Source organism: Monoraphidium neglectum (genome assembly GCF_000611645.1).
Source record: "Monoraphidium neglectum strain SAG 48.87 unplaced genomic scaffold scaffold00342, whole genome shotgun sequence".
Lineage (NCBI taxonomy): Eukaryota > Viridiplantae > Chlorophyta > Chlorophyceae > Sphaeropleales > Selenastraceae > Monoraphidium > Monoraphidium neglectum.
The window spans coordinates 1-21,555 of record NW_014013286.1 but is presented as its reverse complement, the minus strand read 5'-3'; the positions used below and the strand labels follow the sequence as shown (position 1 = coordinate 21,555).

The following is a 21,555-nucleotide window of genomic DNA, read 5'->3' as shown; positions in this document are numbered from 1 at the left end:
ACTTGCGTGACCGGACTGTATGGTGGCGTCGCAGCCGGTGAGCAGGCCGCAAGGGCATGCGTGCAGCTGCAAACGGCCAAGCACATGAATTGCGGCCTGTTGCACCTGGACGAGCTCCAGCGCCGCGCGCCGTGTGCGCACGTCGGGGTCGAGAAGCTGCTGAACGCAGCGCTCCAGAGCAGTGCCGTCCAAGTGCCGCTCGCTGACGTCGCTGTCTACGCTGTCGCAGCGACCTTTAGGTGCTGAATATGTCGTGGCCGTATCATATGGCCGCGTCACGACACTCGTGGGCGTCGGAACAGATACTTCATATTGGCGGGCTCTGACTTGGCCCCTTGATCGCACTGCGTCATTGCGCAGGCCTTGCCAGAGCCTTTCAAATCCCTCATTGCGAGCTCCACCCTTATTGCTAAGCTCTTTCCACACATCAGCCACAGATGATCTGTGACCCGTGTCCATGCCTACCGGGCGTTGTTCGTCACAAAGCAATCACCAAATTATTTCAAGGTCTTCATTCTGATCCGATATCTACGGGCTACGGTACATGCTCAGGCTGTTGCCTACGGTAGATGGTGCACCGTGCTCTGCTCTGGGGCCTGGCGCAGCGACAGCCACCGCGCTGCTCAAAAGGCCAGTGCTGCGCCGAGTCCTGCCTGAAGGCGTGCGGTATCGTGTTTGAGAATAAGGTATCCGTGAGCATACAGATAGCTTCAAGCCCGCAGGTGGCGCTGAAATGACTTTGCAGAGCCGTTGACCATTGTGGCCTACAATCGAGGCCAAGTTGCAGCTCAGGCATCGCACAGATTTAGGAATAGCTTAATAATTCGTTGACCAAGGCGTTGGAGCCCCAGCGTTGGCTTTCATCGCGGTCACCCCGCACCCCGTCGCAGACCACCTGAACGCCTTTGGCCACGGCCCTCAGGTGGGAGGGATGCTGGCCTCAAAGCAGATTTCACGACCATTTTGCCTGGTCGCGGCCGCCGCCTGCAAGTGTGAAGACCCCCGCCAAAATGAATCCCGCCTGGAGCTGCGCACTCGACAATAGAACACTCGGGGTTTATGCAGTTATACGCATTTGTGCCTGATGGTCTTTATGATCACCACTTCTGTGGTCGCGCGCCAACCACGCGCGCACACCTCGTGCTCACACCGCAGCGCAGGGAGCGCCTAAAATGGGCGCAGCTGTGCCCGTAACCGCGGCGCTTGCTGCTGCCCAGGCTGGGTCAGTGGGCATCGGGTTCAGGTGCGCAGCTGATCCCCCCACGTGTTGGGACTTGCGGCGCACTTTGGCCCTCATTGGCACCAGCATCGTGCTCACACCGCACCTTCTCCGGCCACTTGGCACTGTTTGCCTTCCATGTGCGCAGCGGGGGCGGGTTCCTTATCCCCTTCTTCCTGGGAGTCATCCACGTGCTATACAAGGACCTGGGCATCCTGAGCAGCAACACTCCAGTGGCAGGCGGCTCTGCGGGATCAATCGTGGCAATGTGCGTTTGGAAAGGCGGCACGCGTTGCAGCCAAGGGGCCATGGGGTGTTGCCCACATGGCTGAGTGTCCCGGCTGCGGGGTGTTGCAGCTGGCAGCATCCGTTGGCTTCAACCTGATTTGAATGTGGTGAACTCCTTATGAAAGGGGCTTGGCTCAGCAGCAAGCATCGTCAGCTACGCCTTGCTCACAATGAGGCACCGCGCACTCCCGCCGAGTGTGTGCGCTGTGCGCGACATTTGCAGGACTGCCAATGGCGTCATCAACTATGAGTCCATGCTGGACGAGGTGCACCGTCTCTCCGCCTTCTGCCGTGGCCACGGCAACTGCTACGGAACGCTACAGGTCAGGCTGCACCACCGGAGGCGCCCGCTGTTCACCACACAAAGAGGGCTGCCCGCATCAGCGTTGTGCGGACCGCAACAAAATCCTGACACACCCCCGCTTACATGTTGATTCCCGCTCGTCAATCCTTGGATTTTGTATATGCATCCTTGGACTTTGTATACACAACCATGTATATGTGTATGGTTTGAATATTGCAAACCATTCCTCCTGCCACCCTCGACTGCCCTAGTCCGAGGTGATGGCGTCCGCGGAGCGGCTGCTGCCCCCAGACGCCGCCGAGCGGACCAACAAGCAGGGGCGCACCTATCTCCAGATCACATATCCCAGCACCTTGGGGCTGGAACCGGCTCAGAGTAGGAGTGTGAATAAGTTCAAGAGCAGGCCAGACCTCATTTCGGCTGTGGCCAGCTCGATCTACATTCCTTGGTGGGCCGGCCCCAGGGTCGTCACCGAGTGAGTGCCAGGGGCCGCCTGACACCTTGTTGTCAGGCGTTCTGAAGGTTTATTGTACATGCAGCAGTGATCTTATAGCTCCCATGCTTGTTCTTCCCACAGCTCGCGTGCACGGCATGCCCCCCCCACCTGGACCTCGCCGCTCGCACGACTGTGCCTTGCCCACGCTGCTGCCCGCCCTGCACCACCAAAATCTCACCAACCCCCCATGCCTTGCCCATCGCCCCAGATTTCGAGGCGACATGGTGTATGACGGCTCCTTCAACGGCCCCGGCCCCGGCTTCCTGCCCTGCCCCCCCAACATCACCTACTGCGTGCGCGTCAGCTCGATGCCGGCCGGCTTCTCACTCGGCTCCTTCCTCGTCGACATCCTCACGGCCGGCCCCGCCGCGCTGCCAGTGCTGGGCCCCGTGCTGCGCACCACAATCCACGGCCCAAACCTGCCGACGCACCTGGCAAACGCGGCGATTGCCTACCTGACGGGCGAGAAGCTGTCCGTGGCCAGCGAGCCAGGGCAGCTGGCGAAGCTGGTGCACGCGCTGCTGCAGCTGGTGACGCCGGGGGAGGGGGAGGCGGACATCTGGCCGGGGCGGCGCCACAAGCTGCCCTTCAGCGAGCTGGAATGGGCGACGGGCATGATCAGGCCACTGGTGGGTGATCACGCCACGGTCAGCGACGAGGGCGGTAGCAGTGCAGGGGGTTGCAGAGGGCCTTGGGATAGCTGCCCGCACCGTTGAGCACCTGTGCAGTCATGGAATCAAGGATTGTGAGCACCATTTAAGCACGATGGTCAAGCGAGCACCTTCGCATCTCCACCCGCGACTGCAGGAGCCTGCTGGGATCAAGGCTGTGTTTGAGCTTGGGAAGGCGGAGGCCTTGTCCTGGGCCCAGGAGGCTGGATTCCTCAAAACCACACGCAACAAGAATGGCGCTTGAACGAATTTGGCAGCAGGATGGGAGTGTTGTGGCCATTTCTTTTGACACGGGATGTCAGCGCCAAGCTTTGGCCTGCTGCGGTTTTGAAAGCGCTGCTATATATGCGAGGGAGGGAGGCACACACTGTGGCCTCATGCAACCATATGCAGCACTCAAATATCTGCGCTATGGTTGACAGAGGTCTTCTGGGTCTTTATTCAAAAACCAAGTTGGATTTGCAGCAATATCTTCTCCTTCTCTACCCAGACTCGAGAGGACGAGCGGTTGTGATGTTGAGCTGTGTGCTCGTCAAAACGTCACATCTGCCCAAACAACCAAGTCATGCGCATGTATGCTGGCTGCTGTACTGATGCAGTCCCACAACCAACACTGCAATTGCCACCATGATCATATCCTTGTACATACCAGGATGGTGCTTGCATTGATCGGTTGCTAGCTGCTCAGTTGCTTGTGCTTTTGCCTGTTTTGTAATCACCAACGGGCACCTGATGAGCATGCAGCAGGGATTGGACCACGATTCCAGATTTCTTATTGTGTTAATCAAAAGTTCAGCGTGTACTCCTTTTCGGCAGTTTCTGAGGCCCAAAATTGGTGGTTGCCACCAAGTGGCTTCCCTGCTGAAAGTGCGCTTCATCGCCTACCTGCGCCTCAGACGCTGAAAAGAAATTTTTGTGTACCTCCCTCACGCGTGGGAAACAGTTTGGGCCCCTCAACAGCATGGTGACAGTCGCGATGGGCAAGTGACACCAGCGGTCCACCCCCGTGCTTGGCGTTCGTCTAGGGCGCATTCGAATTTAAAACGCCACATACTTGCGTAGCACTTTCTATTGCGCGCGCTGCCATCATCGCGACGGTCTGCCACTTTTTGCCTGTTACAGGGGAGGTGCGCAGGACTCATACGTCTTTTAAGACGCCAATTATGACAAGTTTGCGTCTAGTTGGCTGCTAGCATCGCGCACGCTGTTTGTAGCAGCGGGACGCGCCGATTACTCCTGCCCGCATTGCAGCCAACACGCAGCCCGCGCTGCTGCCCTGCCGCTCCGCCTCTTGCCATCTCCATCCGCAGGGACAGCATCATGGCAGCTGTTGTACCTATTACTGCAGCTTATGCTGCAGCCCAGGCAGGGTCGATAGGGATCGGCTTCAGGTGAGAGGCGCGGCACTGCGCAGCCACGGGCGCTGGTCGCGGCAGGCCGCAGGCGCAGTCCGACCAGGCCGCAGCCCATGACAGAGACTTGGCGTGCGACTCACTGCCCTACCACTGGCGACGTAGGCCCCCAGCTGCCTGCACTCAGCTTATACAAAGATGACAGTCACTCGCCCGGTGTCCCCATACTCAATCATGCAGCGGCGCGGGTTTCCTTATCCCATTCTTCTTGGGAGTGATAGGTGAGGATTTTTCAGGGAACCCGGCTGCAGACCGACTGCACTCGGGGATGTCGCAAAGGGCAGAACATCAACAGTCAGGGCACCGGCCATGGTGGCAATCTCACGGTGCAGAGGTCTTGATGACCCAAACCCACCACAAATTGCCTGTCCCATAAACATCAATATCACAGATATGCTGTACAACGAGCTCAAGATAATGAAGGCCAGCGACCCGGTAGCCGGCGCCTCATCCGGCTGCCTGGCGGCCATGTAAGCCCCAGCTCAGCAGCTGGTTGCATGCGGTTCGGACGCACGGCTTGCACTGTTGGCAAATTGTGACAGGGCGACGGGCGTGAGTACGTCCAATAGCTCCGCCAGCCCCTCACCAACGCCCTTGGCTGCGTTTTCTCATCATCAACATCACCCCACTTGGGATGTGATTCCATAACAGGGTCGCCAACGGCATCTTTCCCCCCAAGACAATGAAGGAGGAGTTGGAGACGCTCTCTGAGTTTTGCAGTAGCCATGGCAATTGCGGCTGGCAGCTAAAGGTGCGGGCGGGTGGGCCCCTAGGATGACGTCTTGGAATGTTAGAACCGGAAGTTTCTTGCCGATTCCGTCATCAGCAACAAGCAATACTGATGAAATGCAGCAAGTCCAGTATTGTCAAGCCAACCGGCAGCAGCAAGCCGCCCTCAAGCATCTCCGCACCCCTGCACAACGCGTCTGCCTGCGTCTCGACCCAAAATTGCCGGTCACAGGAAGAGGTGGCAAAGGTGATCAGGCAGCAGCTGGGAGGTGACGCAGCGGAGCGCGTCAACAAGCACGGCAGGACGTACATCGCAATCACGTTCCCCGACCCAGCCGGGAAGAAGCCCGCAGAGCAGCGGCTGATCAGTCGCTTCAAGGATACTGAGGACTTGATACAAGCAGGGGAGGCGTCAATCTACGTTCCCTTGTGGGGCGGCCCCACCATGACCACCACGTAAGCATTGAGCAGGGCGCGGCTCGTGACTAGAATGGGTCGGCAGCCGCCACACAACCACCTCGACGGGATCGTCGCTGCGCTTTGTAGCGGTGAGATCGCCCGCCCTGCTCCGAGCCCATTATGTTCGATACCAGCCAGTGGCATGCCTAGTTCTTGCACTTGCTGACGCGCATGTATCTCGATGTGTGCTGAGCCGCAGGTTCCGCGGCGAGCCTGCATACGATGGCTCCGTCGCCGGCCCCGGGAGCGGCTATTTGCCCTGTCCCCCAAACGTCACATACGTGAGCAACCTTGAGCGCGCGGATGGCTAGCCTGCGCACCTTCCATCGAAGTTGGCAAACGTTGACAGGCCGGATGCTGGGAAGGAGGCAGGCAGCTCCGTTGACTCAATGCACTCACGCCTCATACGGGCTGCCGCCCGTCGTCCCCGCTCCGCAGTGTATCCGCATCAACGCCCGCCCCGCGGGCCAGACCGTCCTGGGGTACCTCACCAGCGACTTCATCCGCGACGCCCCGGGCTCGGCCGCCTTCCTCGCGACTGCTGTGGGCAAGACTGTTCTCAACGGGAACCTTGCTTCCGGCGCGACGCGGGCAGTGGGCGCCTATGCAGCCGGCAGCCCGCAAAAGGTGGTGAACGAGGCGGGCATGCTGGTCCAGCTCCTGGCGGCGATTAACAAGCAAGTCATGCCGGGAGAGGGCGACGCCGACATCTGGCCGGGGCGGCGCCACAAGCTGCCAGTGTCGCCGTACGTTTGGACGGGCTGGGCGGGCGCGCCGCCGGTGAGTCGCGTGCCTGTTGGTTGGTTTTGTCCGAAGGGGGCTGCTGAGCGCTGCTGGCTCGAAGGGGCGGGCCCCACATACCCATGCCATGCGTTGCAATTACGCTGCAATGAGGTCTGCGCTCAGCTTTTTGGGGACTACTCAGGCAGCATTGAGGGGCATGGAGCAATCACAACAGCCCGCAGAATGCATTTGTGCTTCATATGCTGGCGCTGCAATCCAGCAACGCGGCCTCTGCACCACCTTCAGCATCCAAGTCCCGCACAACTTCATCGCACCCCAACAAACGTAGGGGCACGAGGGCCTCTACCAGATGTACGAGCTCGGCCGGGCCGAGGCGCTGACCTGGGCGCTGGAGGCGGGGTTCCCGCAGGCGAAGGGCTGCAATCTGGAGCGCCGCACGGGCCCCATGGCCATAGGGCCGACGCCAAAGCCCAAGCGGCGCTAGGCAAGCGTGCTGACGGGGCACCCGGAGGCCCAAAGGATGCCGATCGCTCACCAGCAGGGCATTCAAGCCACAAACACTGCAAACCTGAGGGCAAGTGCATCGATGAGATGGTGGGGTTTGAGTCATCCCCACAAGTGAGGGATTAGGGAGGCCAGATGGCCTGGCCTTGCAAGTGCACACGCATTGACCAGGCGATGAAGACACTCTTGGCTTGCTGACCGGGGCGAGATCCATCAATGCTCTTCCGACGCGGGCGCGGGGCGAGAAATCAGCTGGGTGTCGTGCAGGCATGTTGGCTGGCTTTTGCGTGAGGTACTGTCATAATTTGCACAGGGTGCTCAGGTCAACTCGACGGCACCCTTGACCAGGCCGCCCTAGCGGCCCGCGCGCACGCGTCGGCACGTCTGAATGGCAGGTATATATATCAATGAACAAAAGAATGAATATTTGCAATCTCCAAGATTGCCAAGAAGATTGCCAAGAAGTCCAGGCCCTTTCTGCCCGGATCTTGGAACGACCTTGATTTCTGATGGTTGTGAGAGCGCCTCGTGCCCGCAACTCCCTGCGCGCCAACTTGACAGTATGCATAGGCAACCCCCAGTTATCCCCCTCGAGCATTATTATTTCAGGGGTGTGTGATCCCCTCTCGCCTCTTGCTGCACCCCTCTACAAGACAGCACATTGTCCTGGCTCCGGCTGTACTGAGCATGCCTACCAACTGCTCTTTTTAATTGGCATCAGCTCACGGCAGGACCTTGACAACCCGACTTTGCGGCCCACCCACCAGCATTAACAACTGTTGCAGGGCGATGGGAAGTGTCATGTTGTGCCTGAATGGCGGTGCGCAACTTTCAATCCTTGCCTATGCAACTTCGAGGTGTAAGATGCTCCAGAGCCCCAAATCTCGTTGCCTGCGTCTCCCGAGGCAGGCCTGAGCACAACAGGTTGCAACGTGTGCGTGGACCGTGTCCACACACATGGCTGTCATCATCACTGGCCTTGTCGGCAGCCACCCATTCTCTCGTGTTGCGTTGTAATTCCACACTTAATGGTGCGTGTCTTTGTGGCATCTTTGTGTATGGATTCCCCCTGCTGCTGCTTGTACAATACATTGAACTGTCGTGAAATTTGAATTGTCGGCCGGCAGGTGAACCGGGACTCGCTATCAACATAAACAGATCAATATTCTTGATCAATCAACGAAGTTACTTGAGGGACTCTCAGCAACCGGCAGATCACGGAACAAAGAAACTCACGGAAATGCACCCCGCAGCACTTGCTGCACGGCGGGTCGTGGTGATCGGAGGGGTAGCTGGAGGCGCCAGCTGCGCGGCTCGCCTGCGTCGGCTAACAGAGACGGCGGAAATCACGCTGTTTGAGCGCGGTGAGGCCGGTGCTCTGCTGCGTCAGCAGTGCAAGCCACTGACAGAACAAGCTCCTGCGCAAGGCGCGGGGTCCGCAGGGGCGCTCAACAAACACCCAGCCACTTCATTGTCTGAGATCATTCGCTGTTCAGCAAACATGGCTGGAGCTGGTTCAAAATGCGGCTGGGTGCTGACATGGACGCAGTCCGATGAGCATCTCACAGTTGAACCTCATGGCATGCTCGCGCAACTTTCCCTGCAGGCGCCAACGTCTCGTTCGCAAATTGCGGCCTGCCCTACTATGTCGGAGGCGTTATCACGGTGTGGCGCCATGCAGCCGCAGTGTTGGAGGCCCGTCGCTGCATGCCCTTGTGCACCTGCACGGGAGCAAACGCACACCCATATATGCAGCTGCCGGCCGTCCCACCCCTGCGGCACCCATACCTACTCACAATGCCCCCAGCGCCCTCATAACCAGTCAACCTCACAGGGTGCTGCCATCCCCATGAGCGCGAGAGCCGCCAACCCCGCGCGTGCGCGCATGCGCTCCTGTGCAATTTCATCCGCCACCTGCCGCTGCACTCCCCAACCCCTACTCCTTCCCGCAGGACGAGAGCAAGCTCCTGGTAGCCAACGCGGCCAAGTTCAAGAGCTGGTTTAACGTAGATGTTCGCGAGAGGACCGAAGTGGTCGCCATCGACCGCCAGGTTGGAGAGGGGGTGGTCGGCATGCTTGCAGGTGCTCGTGTGCGTTGCGTGCATGCACGCAGCCGCGCACGCCCAGCATGCGTCAGCACACCGCATGGGCCCCAGTGCCTGGGCTGATGCGCGCGGTGGATGCAGCGGCGTGGGGGGCGGTAGGTGCAGTTGGTAGACGTGCTGGCGTATGCATGTGGTAAGGCAAGGCCGGGCACTACGCTGGGAGCCTTGCTTGGCTATGTGCTGTGCGAGCAAGCGCAGCAGAAAGGACACCCACATCATAAGGGCGTGCGCGTTGTGGCGTCGCCGAACGCGGCTTGTGCAAAGCATGCATGTCGGCAAAAGGCACCCGCATGTTGCACGCCAGAGGGTACACACAATGCTCTTGATAGGCGCTCAGCAGCACACCCTGACGCCAACCGGTCCTTTCGTCCAACCGCCGCACTGTGCTGCCTTTTGTTTGCCAACCTGCCAAGCGTGCCGGGTCTAAGCCCTATAGCTGTCGACCACCCCCTCCCCCAGGCCCGAACCATCACGGCGCGCGAGCTGCCCACTGGCCGCGAGTACAGCGCCCCTTTTGACGCCCTGGTTCTGGCGCCTGGCGCGCAGGCCATCCGGCCCCCCCTGCCCGGCATCGACCTGCCCGGCATCTTCCAGATGTGGGTGTGGCTTGCGTGGGTCCGCGCTGCTGGCTGAGCAACTGGGCTTGGGGTATAAACAAGGGTCGCTTCCTGCCATGCGCCCTGTGCCCCTCTCATTGGGTCGGCATCAGCACAAATCAACCAGGGCTTGCATGCTGCGCGTTTGCGTACAAGAACACGCACGTGCATGCACACATGCACACCCACAAGCTCACACCCTCACGCACCCCACTCCCAAACACACGAACGCAGGAAGACGATCCCCGACTCCAATGCTGTGCGCTCGTTCATTGAGGCCAACGGCGTGCGACGCGCCGTCGTGGTCGGGGCCGGCTTTATTGGTCTGGAGATGGTTGAGAATCTGGTGCACAGGTGACAGGAGATGGGAGAAGGTTTTCTTTGTTTATGCCGCTGCTGCTACTACTGCTGCTGCTGTGTCGCGCGCACGCAGCAAGTGGCCAGTTACGATTGCGTGGTTCAGCGTATGCCCGGCGTGCGGGATGCTGCTGCACCTTGCCCTGCAATCGCCGCAGGGGCGTTGAGGTGACCCTGCTCGAGGCGGGTTCGCAGGTAGGGGCGAGCGCTTCCACGCCTTCCTATGCCCTGGACGGCGTGCGCGCGCTAGCGGCAGGCGGATGCGTGGTTTTGCCTGTGGCTGTCTGCGCTTCAGCCTGCTGCTCTCAACATGAGCTTGAAACTGTCCCAGGGCCAACCAGCTGTATTGAGATCGCAGCTCAAAAACCCATTCAATCCCCCCTTCATTTTTTGCCAACCTTTCTGCACCCCAACCTGGCAGGTGATGCCGCCCCTGGACCCCGAGATGGCACAGGCCGTGTCGGCCGTGCTGGCCTCAAAGGGCGTCAAGGTGGTGCTGGGCGATGGCGTTGCAGGCTTTGAGCAGGTGCGCATGTGGGGGGTGCCATTGCACACCTGTGGCGCGAAGTGCATGCCATATCACTTTTGTATAGGCATTGAGGGGTGCAGGCAGCGCGGTCTTGAACCCCCCCACTTATTGTCGGACTGCGACAACTGACAGAGTACTGGCCCCGGCCGCCTGGCTGGCATCCCCGCGACCAACTCGTGCCTTGCCCAAATTGCGCTTTAGACTCCAATTGGATGAGCTTGTATGGCTCCAGAAGCGGGTGACTGCAGTGACGCTGTGACAATAATCCAATCCTTCTAGTGGACCATCTGTCTGACGCAGGGCCCAGGCGGCAAGGGGATGATGGTAAGAACTTCTGGTGGTAAGACGTACGACGCCGATATGGCTATGCTGGTCATAGGTAGGTGCACGCGTGCTGCTGTGACAGCAGAGGGCAGCAAGACTCTGATCCTCAGCAGTGGGAGCCGCTTGTACTTGAGAAGCGAGGGAGCTTTGTGCCTGTCCACGGTGAATCCATGGTCATCATAGCCGCAGCAGGGCCGCGACAGGTGCTGCAACGATGCTGTGTTTGAATGGGTGCCACTCAGCCAGGTGCATGTACGTGCGACCTCACCCCTCAGCCCGCCTAACCTCGTCGACTCTTCATTCCAATGAAATTGATGTCAATAGGACACTTGCGTGACTGTTGTACATGGCCACACCCAATTACATCCCCAAGTTCGCTCCTGGCTTTCCGCCTCCCATCACCCCAAATCCCCAGGAGTGCGGCCTGACACAGCCCTAGCAAAGACTGCAGGCCTGGAGCTGGGGGCGCGGGGCGGCATCAGGGTGGATGAGCACATGAGGACCTCAGACCCAGTCATATATGCAGTGGGTGAGTGTCACTGCCACTGCCCAGGACTAGTGCTTCGGCTCCTGCAGCAAGGGGATGCAGGTCGCGCTCCCAGGTTGGCGCGCTGAGCACAATCTGGCTGTGTGGTTGCACGGGTGCTTATACAGGACGAAAAGCCCAGCTGCATGCGAGAAGCCCCCTTCCCGCCCGGCTGCACTCCTGTTCTGATCGATGAAGCCCGCTGCCGCGCCCGCCACCAGGGGACGCGGTGGAATCGAAGGACTGGGTGACGGGCGAGTGGGGGCTGTGCCCGTTGGCCGGCCCGGCTAACCGTCAGGTCTGGTCACTGTGTTGGGCTCAGGTCGCCTTCAGCCGCAGTTTGGCCGGGTGATGTTGTCAGGGTACGGTGTTGTGAGGGTGTGCGTCTGTCTCAGATAATACTCATTAAGTGCATGTATGTGGTGGGGCTTGAGCCGTGCCCCGTCCACATTGAAACCCGCCACGCCGCGCAGGGCCGCATCGCGGCTGACAACATTGCCGGCCGCGACTCCAAGTTCCGCGGCACCCAGGGCACCGCAGTGGTCGGGCTCTTTGGCCTCACCATCGCTAGCACGGGTGCGCTGAGGCCAGGGGAGAGCGTTGTCAAAAACAGGTTGTCTGGGGATATCTCCGTGCCTCATCACATGCTGCCTGTGAAGGGTTGTCTGGCTTGAGGTTTGTACCGGCTGGAGGCCGGACAGCTGAACCCACCGGTCGCTGCTCGCGTAACACCGCACCGCTGGCCCTGCCCCCATGCCTCCCAGGCGCCAACGAGAAGACCCTGAAGCGCCTGGGCCGGCCCTACGTCAAGGTCTACACCCATGGTAAGGCGGGGGTGGCCCCTTACAGCAAGCTGCAGTCGCGCGAGAGCCATGCCAGGGGCGCGGCGGGGCTCGTAAGATCCAACAGGCAGCTGGACTCGTGCATCTGCGCCAACGACATGGGACTCCCATTCATGTGCTTCCTTGCACTTGGGTACTGTAGGCCTCACAACCGTTGTCGCTCCACCCCTGAACCCTGGCAGCCAACAATCACGCCGGCTACTACCCTGGGGCCTCCACCATTGACTTCAAGCTGCTGTTTGACCCCAAGGTGCTGATGACCTGCAAGCCCCATTTGGGCGTGCGTGCACACGCACACGACTACATGTGCGACAGCATACACATCAGTCTACGCAGCATCGTCATTTGCTTACTTGCAATCGCTTTCGCACTCAGCGGCCCTCCACACCTGTGCAGGCTCATAGCCATGCCGCGCCCCATGTGCACGCCTCCCCGACACACATGATCACAGGACGGGTTGATCCTGGGCTGCCAGGCCACTGGCACAGAGGGCGTGGACAAGCGCGTTGACGTGGTGGCGGCGCTGATGCAGCTGAGGGGGTCAGTGTTTGACCTGGAGGAGGCGGAGCTGTGCTATGGTGCGGTGGAAGAGATTTGGACGGAGGAGACCTGGGCGCGGCGCAGCGGCAGCGTGGCTGGGCGTGATCAGGCGACCCGAGGGCTTGTCATTACGGGTCCTCGGTCCTTCATGATTGTGAACGGGGCAAGTGGAGGACACTCCTGCACCACCGCTCCTGCACTGCGCTAGCAGCCGCAGCAACCCACAAGCGCCCACCTCGCCCTGCATGCAATCCCACTGGACCGCAGCCCCCCAGTACGGCTCCGCCAAGGACGTCCTGAACCTGGCCGGCATGGTGGCAGCCAACCACCTCAGGGGCGACCACCCCATTGTTAGCTGGTGCGGCCGCCGCTTGTGGCTTCTCCATGGCTGCTTCACCAGAAAAGTGTGTTGCGTGCTTGCGTAGGGCGTCTACCTGCATGCAGTTGTTGCCACGCAGCGCACAAAAGGCGAGGTGCATCTTTGCTTGTGCAAGCACATGTGCTTGGGTGCGGCTCCCAGTGTCTTCAGAGGATAATACCATTGTCGATTCCACTCACAGAAGCTGCAATGTGTTCTGACACCCTTATCACCTGCGTCCCTTGGTTTATCAAATCAAAATGTTTCAGGGACGATCTGCCACGCGTAAAGGAGGAGGTGGCGGCCGGCACCGCTGTATTGGTGGATGTGCGCGAGGTGCGGCCATCTGCACTGCAGGGTCAAGGGTGATTGGTAGTGCCACGCCCCCTGGTCCTTGTCTGGTGCCGTGGAGGCTATCATCACGACTATCACTACCTCTGTGTGCGAGCCGGCTCAGCACTCCACAGGGAGTGTGAAAGGCGGGCAGAAGCAGCAGATTGATGGACAGCCTGGGTTGCACGGCAGCAGCGACCGCTGGGTGTGCGACGCCTCCAAGTGGTAGATATAGATGCATACTAACTAATTACCGGATGCCTAAGGCAGCAGTGCTGTTTCCAGGCAGCTACAGCACCATTTCCCAGACTGCAGCAGGGAATTGATTTCTACTGCTGGCAGGCAAGGGGTTAATCGCCGACAAGCCGGGTTGCTTTTCCCGGCTGTCACTCCCTGGTTCCCCGCCGTTTCGGCAGTTCTTGTTTTGCCCCCGTCCCCCAAACACCCCAACCCTACCCGCACAACACTGCACCGCCGCCGCAGCCCTCGGAGGTGGCACGCGGCACTGTGGAGGGCGCCCTCAACTACCCCCTCAGCAGCCTCAGGGCGAGGCTCCACGAGCTGCCAAAGGGCAAGCGCTGCTATGTGTTCTGCCAGGTGCGTGCGCCCCGGCCGATACACGCCGCGATGCGCACGTCGAGCAGGCTCAACATGCTGGGCACAGGCACCATTCGCGGGATGTATTGCTGGTGCCGGGCAGTATCTCAAGTGCCTGTTCGGAGGAGGAGGAGATTGGAGCTCAACTGGACCACTGGATCTAGCCGTTTCCTGCAGGCGCCTTGGCAGGATTCGGTCTGCAGGCAGTCCAACCTAGTGTGCACCGTTGATGCACGGCGCAAGGACCACTCGTACGTGCCAAACACCACAGGTCGGCCTGCGCGGCTACAACGCCACGCGGCAACTCCTGCTGGCCGGCCGCGACGCCGTAAACATCAGTGGCGGGTGGCGCTCGGCGCTGCAGGCTGGCGTTGTCAGCAGCACGCTGTGATGCCCGTGCTCGGCGCTGCAGGCCGGCGTCGGCACCAGCAACCTGTGCTGCCCCCACCTGCACGGCAAAGCATAGCTTCAAATCAAATCAAGGGTCCTCAAAAAGTGACACCCCAGGCTGCATGCATTGCTCATGAGAGACTGCACAGCCAAGTTACAGTGAGATTGGGACAAGCGCCAGCAATCCGGATTGCTGCTCAATACCCTCACCACTTGCCACACAAATCATCAAGAGGACTGTCCACCAGAAGTCCGTATTCACTCATTTGCATCGGTGTTTGGTGTTGCCTGCTGCTGTGGTGCCTGCTTGGAAGGGCAGCTGGCGCTAGGTACTACCGTGACTTGTTTGGCCCGTATCTGCATAAACCTGGACAGAATATTCGAACGGAGGATGCTGCAACTAATTCATTCCTTCACAAGGTATCTGTTTGGTAACAACTGGCGACCGACCGTACTCAGGTGCTTCATTTATAGGTTACAAATATCCATCTGCTTGTCAACACAGTCCAGACACAGCTAGGTCAAATAGCTCGTTGCCCAAAGCAGGACATCATGATGAGTTGTGTCGCATGGCAAGCGTGCTGCGACCAGCAGCATTATTTACAAGAACCTTTGTTGGTGCCCTTGCAGACCTGCCTTGCAAAGCGGCTGCCCCAAACCTTGGCCCCGTCGCCACACAGAGGGTGCAGCGCCGGGGCCTTGTACGAATGGGCGATGACAAGTGCTCCTAAAACCCACACCTGTGCGTGCGCAGGAGCCCCTGCGCAGGAGCCCCTGCGCAGGAGCCCCTACGCACTTGTGTACAACGTCACGCGGCGCCCCACAAAGTCCAAAAGCCAAGCGCTCGGCCATGCGCGCAGCATCACTGTGCCAGCAGCACAGGGTGCGCAACGCATGTCATGCAGCAGGAGTGAGAAACGCACGTTGCAGCCACATGGCGCATCCGCCCGACGATGACAGCCAGACGCCACGGCTTTGGTCGGCCTGGGGAGTGGTGACATCACTGCATGACATGTTGGTAGTCTACGCTGCAGCAAAGTGTGCTGTGAAGTAAGGAGGGAGGCCTGACTCTCCCGTCATCAACAAGCTATAGTCAGCCAGAGGGGGACACGACAGGGGCGCAGCCGGCCGCGTCATCGTAAATGCCTGAGCGATCGCTTTGCTGACTAGGTCGGGGGTCAGTTCGTGGCTAATTCAGTTGGCGCGCCACCGGATCAGAGGGATCGTCGGCGGGCAGCCGGCCGAGGCAATGAGGGAACTCGTGCCGTTCGTTCTCGTGCCGGCAGCCACATGAGTAGTGTGGCTGCAGGCGCAAGAGGAGCAGCAGTATGCGCCTATGTACACAAGACCTGTTTGAGTGATTCCAATCACTGACCCTAATCTCGATTGTCCAACGATGTATCAAGAACATACACACATATCAGCACGCCCTATCCTCGGCGCGCAAGCCTGCGGCCATCACAAAGACGGGCGCCGGCCGAGTGCATGCTCACGACAGCGAGACGAGCCCATCGCCGGGCCTCACAAAGGGGCCCTTCTTTGCCATGCGCAGCCCCGCGTCCGCCGCGCGCCCCCGCTGGTCCCTGCCCGCGCCGCCGTCGCCGTCGCAGTCGCTCGAGCCGCAGTCCGAGCCAAACACGTCGCGGCCGCGGCCCCCCTCATCGCTCGTCGCCGAGCCTCCGGACCCGCTGCTGCCGTCGCCGCTCCCGCCGCGGCGCGCCCGCGGCGAGCGCGGCGCAGCGGGGGCGTCGTCGGCGCCGTCAGAGGACACGGCGTCAAAGGATGGCAGCGAGTCCACAGAGGACTGCGACTCGAAGGACAGCCGGTGCGCCAGCACCGCGACCTGCGGCCGCGCTTGGGCGAATCCACCGGGCACCTGCGGGCGCGGCTTGGAGGCGGCAGCTGCGGCGGAGGCCTTGGCGGCGCGCTTCGCGAGCTTCTTATAGGAGCCCGCGCTGTCCACCTCCGCAGCCGCGATGCAGACGGCGTCCAGGATGTGCATGGTGGGGTAGGCCATCTGTTCATGGGTGGGCAGGTGGGGCGACATGTTGGGCCGACACATGCTTCTGGGGATGTGTGCACGATGGTTGCCGGTGTGTGCAGAGCGCGCTTCCGCTCCACCACGGTGTTCATCCGCCACACCGGCATCATCTTGCAGCCCGCAGGCGACGGCGAGGTGGTCTGTGCCTCTGTGGGTCAATCCACATCGCCCCAAGGCGAAGCTCACACAAATTTCGCGCCAGTCCTGGACCCTAATCTCCGCTCAGCTAGCAGACCTCGCACATCCACCGCGCCCACCTTGCCCTCCACAAACGCCAGCTTGTCCATCATCTGCCCAGACTCGCGCGCCACGGCGCCCTGCACGGCGTCCATCAGGCCCGGCAGCCGCCTCAGCGCGCTTGGCACCCCTGCGGCGGCGACGTCATTGATTTTTTCTCAGTGCTTGAGGTGGGGTGGAGGCAAGCCTGTCGCGTTTACAAGAAGACATGTCGCAAATGCGCGCTGCGGAACACTTTAAACTGCACAAAGCCCTCACAGTGTTGCACTGCCAGCCCAAGTGACCCTGCGTTTGCAGTCGGCATGCTGTCAGGGCCGCTTGATGTCGCAAGACCCCGCCTCACCCTTGGGCCACATGCAGAAGCGGTACTGCACGCGCGACAGCGGCCAGCCGCCCGGCTTGCTGGGCGTCTGCAGCGTGAACGCCCAGCTGCCCTCCAGCTTCAACATCAGGTCCTGGGGTTGCAATAGATGAAGTTGAGTGTGGACGGCGCGTGCTTCAAGGAAAGGCTCTGTGTCTGCTGTTTGCTCCCAACATGCGGGGGGGGGGGAGGACAGGCCAAAGGGCTGGCCACAAGACTGACCTCTGGGCCGCTGCCATTGTTGAATATCCCCCTCACCATGCTGGAAGCACACAAGCCTCTGCAGCGCGAAACGCCCCAGACGCCTTCCCCTACCACATGCACCGCGCCACTTGCGCAGCCGCTTCTCCGTCCCCCCCCCCCCCGTCCCCCAATGTGCAGTCGCGGCACTGCCATTTGGCGCGCGCACCGACTGGATGAGCTCAAACGTGACAGTGACCGCGGCGCCTGACGCGCTGAGGTCTGCGCACTGGCGCACGCGGGTGCGCGCCCACTTCTTCCAGAACAGTACGCGCATCGGCGCCACGATCGTCACGTCCTCCTGCAGCGGATCCCCCGGGCCGCCGCCGCCGCCGCGGTGGGCGCGCTGCTCCACGCGCCATATGCTGGAGCCCTCTGCGGGACGACTCGCGGTTGCACGGGCGTGGTGCAGGGGCGGGGTGATTCAGCGTGGTGTGGGGTCCCAGGTGGGACAGGGGCAGCGTGAGTTCAGGTCTCGTGCCGCAAGAGCATGTGCCTGAGCCGCCCCATCTCCCGAAACCTCCAGCAGCCCCCGCGTGGCAGAGACACACGAGGTCAAGCTGAAACCTGTATAAAACTTAATAAACGCTATCTCGCGAGGGCAGACGCGCACCTGGCGCGCAGAGGGCCAGATAGCACTGCTCCGGCGTAAGGCGCACGAAACCCGTCGCATCGGCGCAGACACGACTATTATTAGTGTCTACAGATGTATTCACTGCCCACTGAGATGGTGCCATGGCGCGGACGCGATGGCTGATGGGCAGATGTGTGCGTGGCGGGTCAGAGATCCGAGGAAGGGGAAACCTGAAGCCATAAGAGGGCGCAATAGCTGCCGTATGACGCGTGAGAATGTTGCCGAATGACAATCGCGTCTGGGGACCGGGCGAACATGCGCGCCGGACGAGAGAGCTGAAGGGCCGGTTGGCCGCCGAACGAATGCTTTAGCGGCTGATGCACTCACTTCTTGGCACTTGGATTGATTTTCTCACACATAATATGAGAGGCAAGACTGTCTGAAGGGCTCCTCGCCCCATCTCGCTCGCATGCTGTGCACGCTTCCGTATGGGGGCGTTGTCACACACTGTGTGACCTGTGTCACAGGCCAGAGCAAAGGCAACCAAAGAATGAGCACAAGTACCATGAACTTCATTGCATAACACTGTGCAGTATTTCCTACGACGTGCCTGGGCCATGCGTCATTTGTGTGCTGACATCTCGCAATCGCCTCCTGAGGGCGGGTGGAGTAAGCTCATAAGCATGTCCGAAGACTGGTTGCTGCGTCAAGCATCCTGGAGGAGAATAAGTTCCTGGTGCGCTGCATTCAGCCCGATGCTGCTGACCATCTCGCCCTCCCACCACTGCTCATCCACCCCGCCCAATGAGGACGAACTCAGCCGCACCTGCCGCATGAATGCAACAAGCCTTGAAATGCCTACACACTCCGACTTGCATACATCATAAACCAAAGGGTGCACTGTACTTGGCTGCGAAAAGACGACGTCACCAAGGTTTGGCCGTGACTCTCACGGCAATGGCTCGTCCACGACCTGTGCCACGGGGTAGAACTTTGTTGCGATAGTTGAGAGAGATTTCGAAGATTAATTCACGGCAAAGAAGAGCCATGCACTCAACCACCCTGCGCCGCCCCTGTGCGACCCAGCCGAAAACTCACCTCGACCCTGGGGCCCTGCAGCGCAAGCGGCACTGCAACACCCACATAATGTGCAGGTGACCAGGTGCATGCATTCAATTCGAGTGCATCGCCGCGCTGCCCATCACAGTTAATTTGGTCTGCCTGTTGTGCACGGGCCTCGGCAGCAGTGGTGGCCAAGCGACAGCATCGTCGCTGAGCGCCTGCCGTGCCGTGAACGGCCGCCCCATCCCTGCCCTAGGAGATCACTGCGATCCAAACCTCTTGGTTTCCTCCGTCATTGCAGTGCGAAAAACGAGCTCCAGGAGATCTGCGTCAAGAGGCTCTGGCCATCGCCTGTATACACGACCAAGTTGGCGTCGTCGGCGGGCCCCTCCTTTGCCCTGTGGCGTTTCGGCGACCCCGGCGCAGAGGCGTCGGGGCCCTTCCAGGTGACTGTCGAGGTGGCCTCTTCCCCCAGGGGTCCCAAGACCAAGCTAAAGGGCGAGGGCGCCGGCCACACAAAGCGCACCGCCGAGCAGGAGGCGGCGCGGCAGGTGCTCGGCAGCCGCCAGCTGCGCAAGCAGGTGGCGCTGCACGCCGCGGCCGCCGTCGCGCCGCGCAAGGAGGGCCCCTGGAATCCCAAGGGTCATCTGCAGGAGGTCGTGTCCAGGGGGCTGCTGGAGATGCTTGGGTTTGGCAAGGAAGATGCATTCATAGAATGTGAATCTGTGTACCGAGGCGGCCTGTCGCATGCGCCCATGTTTGAGGAGCGCGTGAGGGTGGTCGCCCCTCCTTTGGCAGTCAGCAGTGGTGAAGAAGACGCGGAAGATGAGGAGGAGGACGAGAGCAACTCGGATGCGGGTGCCTCTTCCAGCATCTGCTCCTTCCCGCGCCCTGCTACAGGCACGGCAGTTGAGGCCAGCGGGCGTGGCCCCAGCAAGCGGGCGGCGCAGGCTGCTGCGGCAGAGGCGCTGTTGCTTGAGCTGCAGGGGCAGCTGGAGCGCCTTTCCCGCTCCACCAAACTGTAAATTATATGTCCCTGTATACTATGATGGGCGTTGCGGCTTGACCAACATCGTAGTGGTGCGATCGGGGCGGGCAGAGCGCAGGCGCCATGCCGTGTGCCGCCACCCGTGGTTGGTGGGCTCTCTGTTGCCGCAGGCTGAGGTTGTTTCTTGTGTTGCTTGGCCCTCAGCTCATCTGTGATTGTGCCTTTGGGCTGGTCAGCTTGGCAAAAGCAGGCGGGCTTTGGCCTGTCATGGACTGTTCGCTCAATGAATGCTTTGCATTTAATCCATTCATCTTGCCCTGGGAAATGCCAGTGTAGGGTTGGCTGGGTGGCCAGCGGCGGCCTGAGACGGCAGCAGCAGCGCTGCAGGCACGGGTACAGTAGTGAGCCAGGTGGGCCAGTCGCAAGAGCAGCGCGGCCATGCACCTGTGGCTGAAGCCACTTGCCTAGTTCAGAGTTGTTAATCGAAGTCTCACTTAGAATACCTGATATGCCGCAAAATACGAATGTGGACTGTCTTTGGCTGGGTTTCTCAGTTTCGAGGCAAGATCGTTCTCGACCTGTGCCACGGGCAGCGCCTCGTCATAGGAACTGGCAGAATGCCCAAAACAGCTCCTTGATAAGTTCGTGAATGCAGACCCAAGCTTCGACCTCGGTCGAACCCCCAACCTCGCCGGCGGTGCCGCCGCCCCTGCCGCAGCTGCTCCAGCACCTGCTGGCGGAAGCGCCTGTGAGGGGCGCGGTGCGCCGCGAGCCCCTGGTGCCCTGGGCCGTGCGGCAGCTGGGCCTGAGCTCCGAGCGCGAACTGGAGCGCATCTGGGAGAAGCCGCTGCTGCGCCAGAGGCTCAATACCCTGCTGCGCGGCCTGAAGGTGCGGCGGAGCTCGGGCGTGCGCGCGTGCCGCACCTCAGGCGTGGCCGTATGACAGCTCGGATCGATGCACTCTCAAACGGCCGGCACTTCCTGCTCGGACAAAATCTCGCCTTGTGTCCGCGCCCGACTCACTCCGCGGCCTGGCTGCCGGCTGCCTCGCCACGGATTCACACACCCTCTCCCGCCTCCCCCTCACACACTTGCCCGCTTCCACAGGTCCGCTGCCACGTCTACCCCGACCAGCTGCGCGCCCCCGGCCGCGCCTGCGGCGGCTGCAGGGCTCAATTCAAGGTCGATTACATCGACCCCCGCCCCGCGGGCGACATTCGCCACCCCGACCACCAGCATCCCGGCGGGGCCGCTGTTACGGTCGTGGAATACTGGCGCTCCCACTTCCCCGACGCAGCGGCGCTTCTGCAGCTCGACCACGGCAGCAGCTATAGCAGCTACAGTAGCAGCGGCGGCGGAGGCAGCGCGACCGTCGGTGGCGGCAGCGGCGGCGGCGGCGAAGCGTCAAGGCTGCCATGCCTGGCGACGTTCAAGCCGAGCAACGGCGGCGCCCCGGCTGGCCTTGGCGCCGACGAGGAGGTCCGCCTGAACAGCGAGGAGTGCTACCGGGTGTACCCCATGGCGGCCTGCAGCATCGCGGTCGATGCCGCGGGGGGCCCTGCGGACCGCCGAAAGCCGCTGCGCTGCGGCGCGGCGTGGCGCGACTCGGGGGAGCCGCCCTGGGTGTCGAGGGCGCTGGCCGCGATGGCGGCGGCGGCGGCGGCGGCGGCGGTGGCGGCGGCGGCGGCGGCGGGCACACGACAGGAGGGGCGGGGGCAGGGGGCGGCGG

At 61.2% G+C, this 21,555-nt stretch overlaps 6 protein-coding genes across 6 annotated transcripts; 5 read left to right on the top strand and 1 right to left on the bottom strand.

Moving 5' to 3' along the window:
* Nucleotides 1–1,172: 1,172 nt before the first annotated feature.
* Nucleotides 1,173–3,222, top strand: MNEG_2884 (hypothetical protein; the record flags this gene model as incomplete). The annotated part of the gene is made up of 6 exons (XM_014048642.1): nucleotides 1,173–1,243; nucleotides 1,368–1,487; nucleotides 1,731–1,830; nucleotides 2,063–2,286; nucleotides 2,516–2,936; nucleotides 3,115–3,222. The coding sequence occupies 6 exons, from the start codon at nucleotides 1,173–1,175 to the stop codon at nucleotides 3,220–3,222; spliced, it is 1,044 nt and encodes a 347-aa protein (XP_013904096.1).
* Nucleotides 3,223–4,783: 1,561 nt separating this feature from the next.
* Nucleotides 4,784–6,806, top strand: MNEG_2883 (hypothetical protein; the record flags this gene model as incomplete). Its single annotated transcript, XM_014048641.1, has 6 exons — nucleotides 4,784–4,860; nucleotides 5,042–5,141; nucleotides 5,352–5,575; nucleotides 5,778–5,859; nucleotides 6,017–6,358; nucleotides 6,651–6,806. 6 exons carry the CDS (start codon nucleotides 4,784–4,786, stop codon nucleotides 6,804–6,806), a joined length of 981 nt encoding a protein of 326 aa, XP_013904095.1.
* A 1,260-nt stretch (nucleotides 6,807–8,066) lies between these two features.
* On the top strand, nucleotides 8,067–14,324 carry MNEG_2882 (FAD-dependent pyridine nucleotide-disulfide oxidoreductase; the record flags this gene model as incomplete). Its single annotated transcript, XM_014048640.1, has 18 exons — nucleotides 8,067–8,190; nucleotides 8,433–8,491; nucleotides 8,779–8,877; nucleotides 9,391–9,527; nucleotides 9,762–9,881; nucleotides 10,043–10,079; nucleotides 10,306–10,410; nucleotides 10,714–10,792; nucleotides 11,153–11,266; nucleotides 11,485–11,561; nucleotides 11,737–11,839; nucleotides 12,028–12,087; nucleotides 12,288–12,355; nucleotides 12,557–12,683; nucleotides 12,913–13,003; nucleotides 13,273–13,339; nucleotides 13,820–13,933; nucleotides 14,205–14,324. 18 exons carry the CDS (start codon nucleotides 8,067–8,069, stop codon nucleotides 14,322–14,324), a joined length of 1,701 nt encoding a protein of 566 aa, XP_013904094.1.
* Nucleotides 14,325–15,812: 1,488 nt separating this feature from the next.
* Nucleotides 15,813–17,479, bottom strand: MNEG_2881 (hypothetical protein; the record flags this gene model as incomplete). The annotated part of the gene is made up of 4 exons (XM_014048639.1): nucleotides 15,813–16,340; nucleotides 16,622–16,731; nucleotides 16,945–17,056; nucleotides 17,372–17,479. The coding sequence occupies 4 exons, from the start codon at nucleotides 17,477–17,479 to the stop codon at nucleotides 15,813–15,815; spliced, it is 858 nt and encodes a 285-aa protein (XP_013904093.1).
* A 1,443-nt stretch (nucleotides 17,480–18,922) lies between these two features.
* MNEG_2880 (hypothetical protein) lies at nucleotides 18,923–19,863 on the top strand (the record flags this gene model as incomplete). Its single annotated transcript, XM_014048638.1, has 2 exons — nucleotides 18,923–18,930; nucleotides 19,140–19,863. 2 exons carry the CDS (start codon nucleotides 18,923–18,925, stop codon nucleotides 19,861–19,863), a joined length of 732 nt encoding a protein of 243 aa, XP_013904092.1.
* Nucleotides 19,864–20,475: 612 nt separating this feature from the next.
* Nucleotides 20,476–20,715, top strand: MNEG_2879 (hypothetical protein; the record flags this gene model as incomplete). The annotated part of the gene is made up of 1 exon (XM_014048637.1): nucleotides 20,476–20,715. A coding segment is annotated over one exon (240 nt), but the record flags the coding sequence as incomplete, so codon positions are not given.
* Nucleotides 20,716–21,555: the final 840 nt, after the last annotated feature.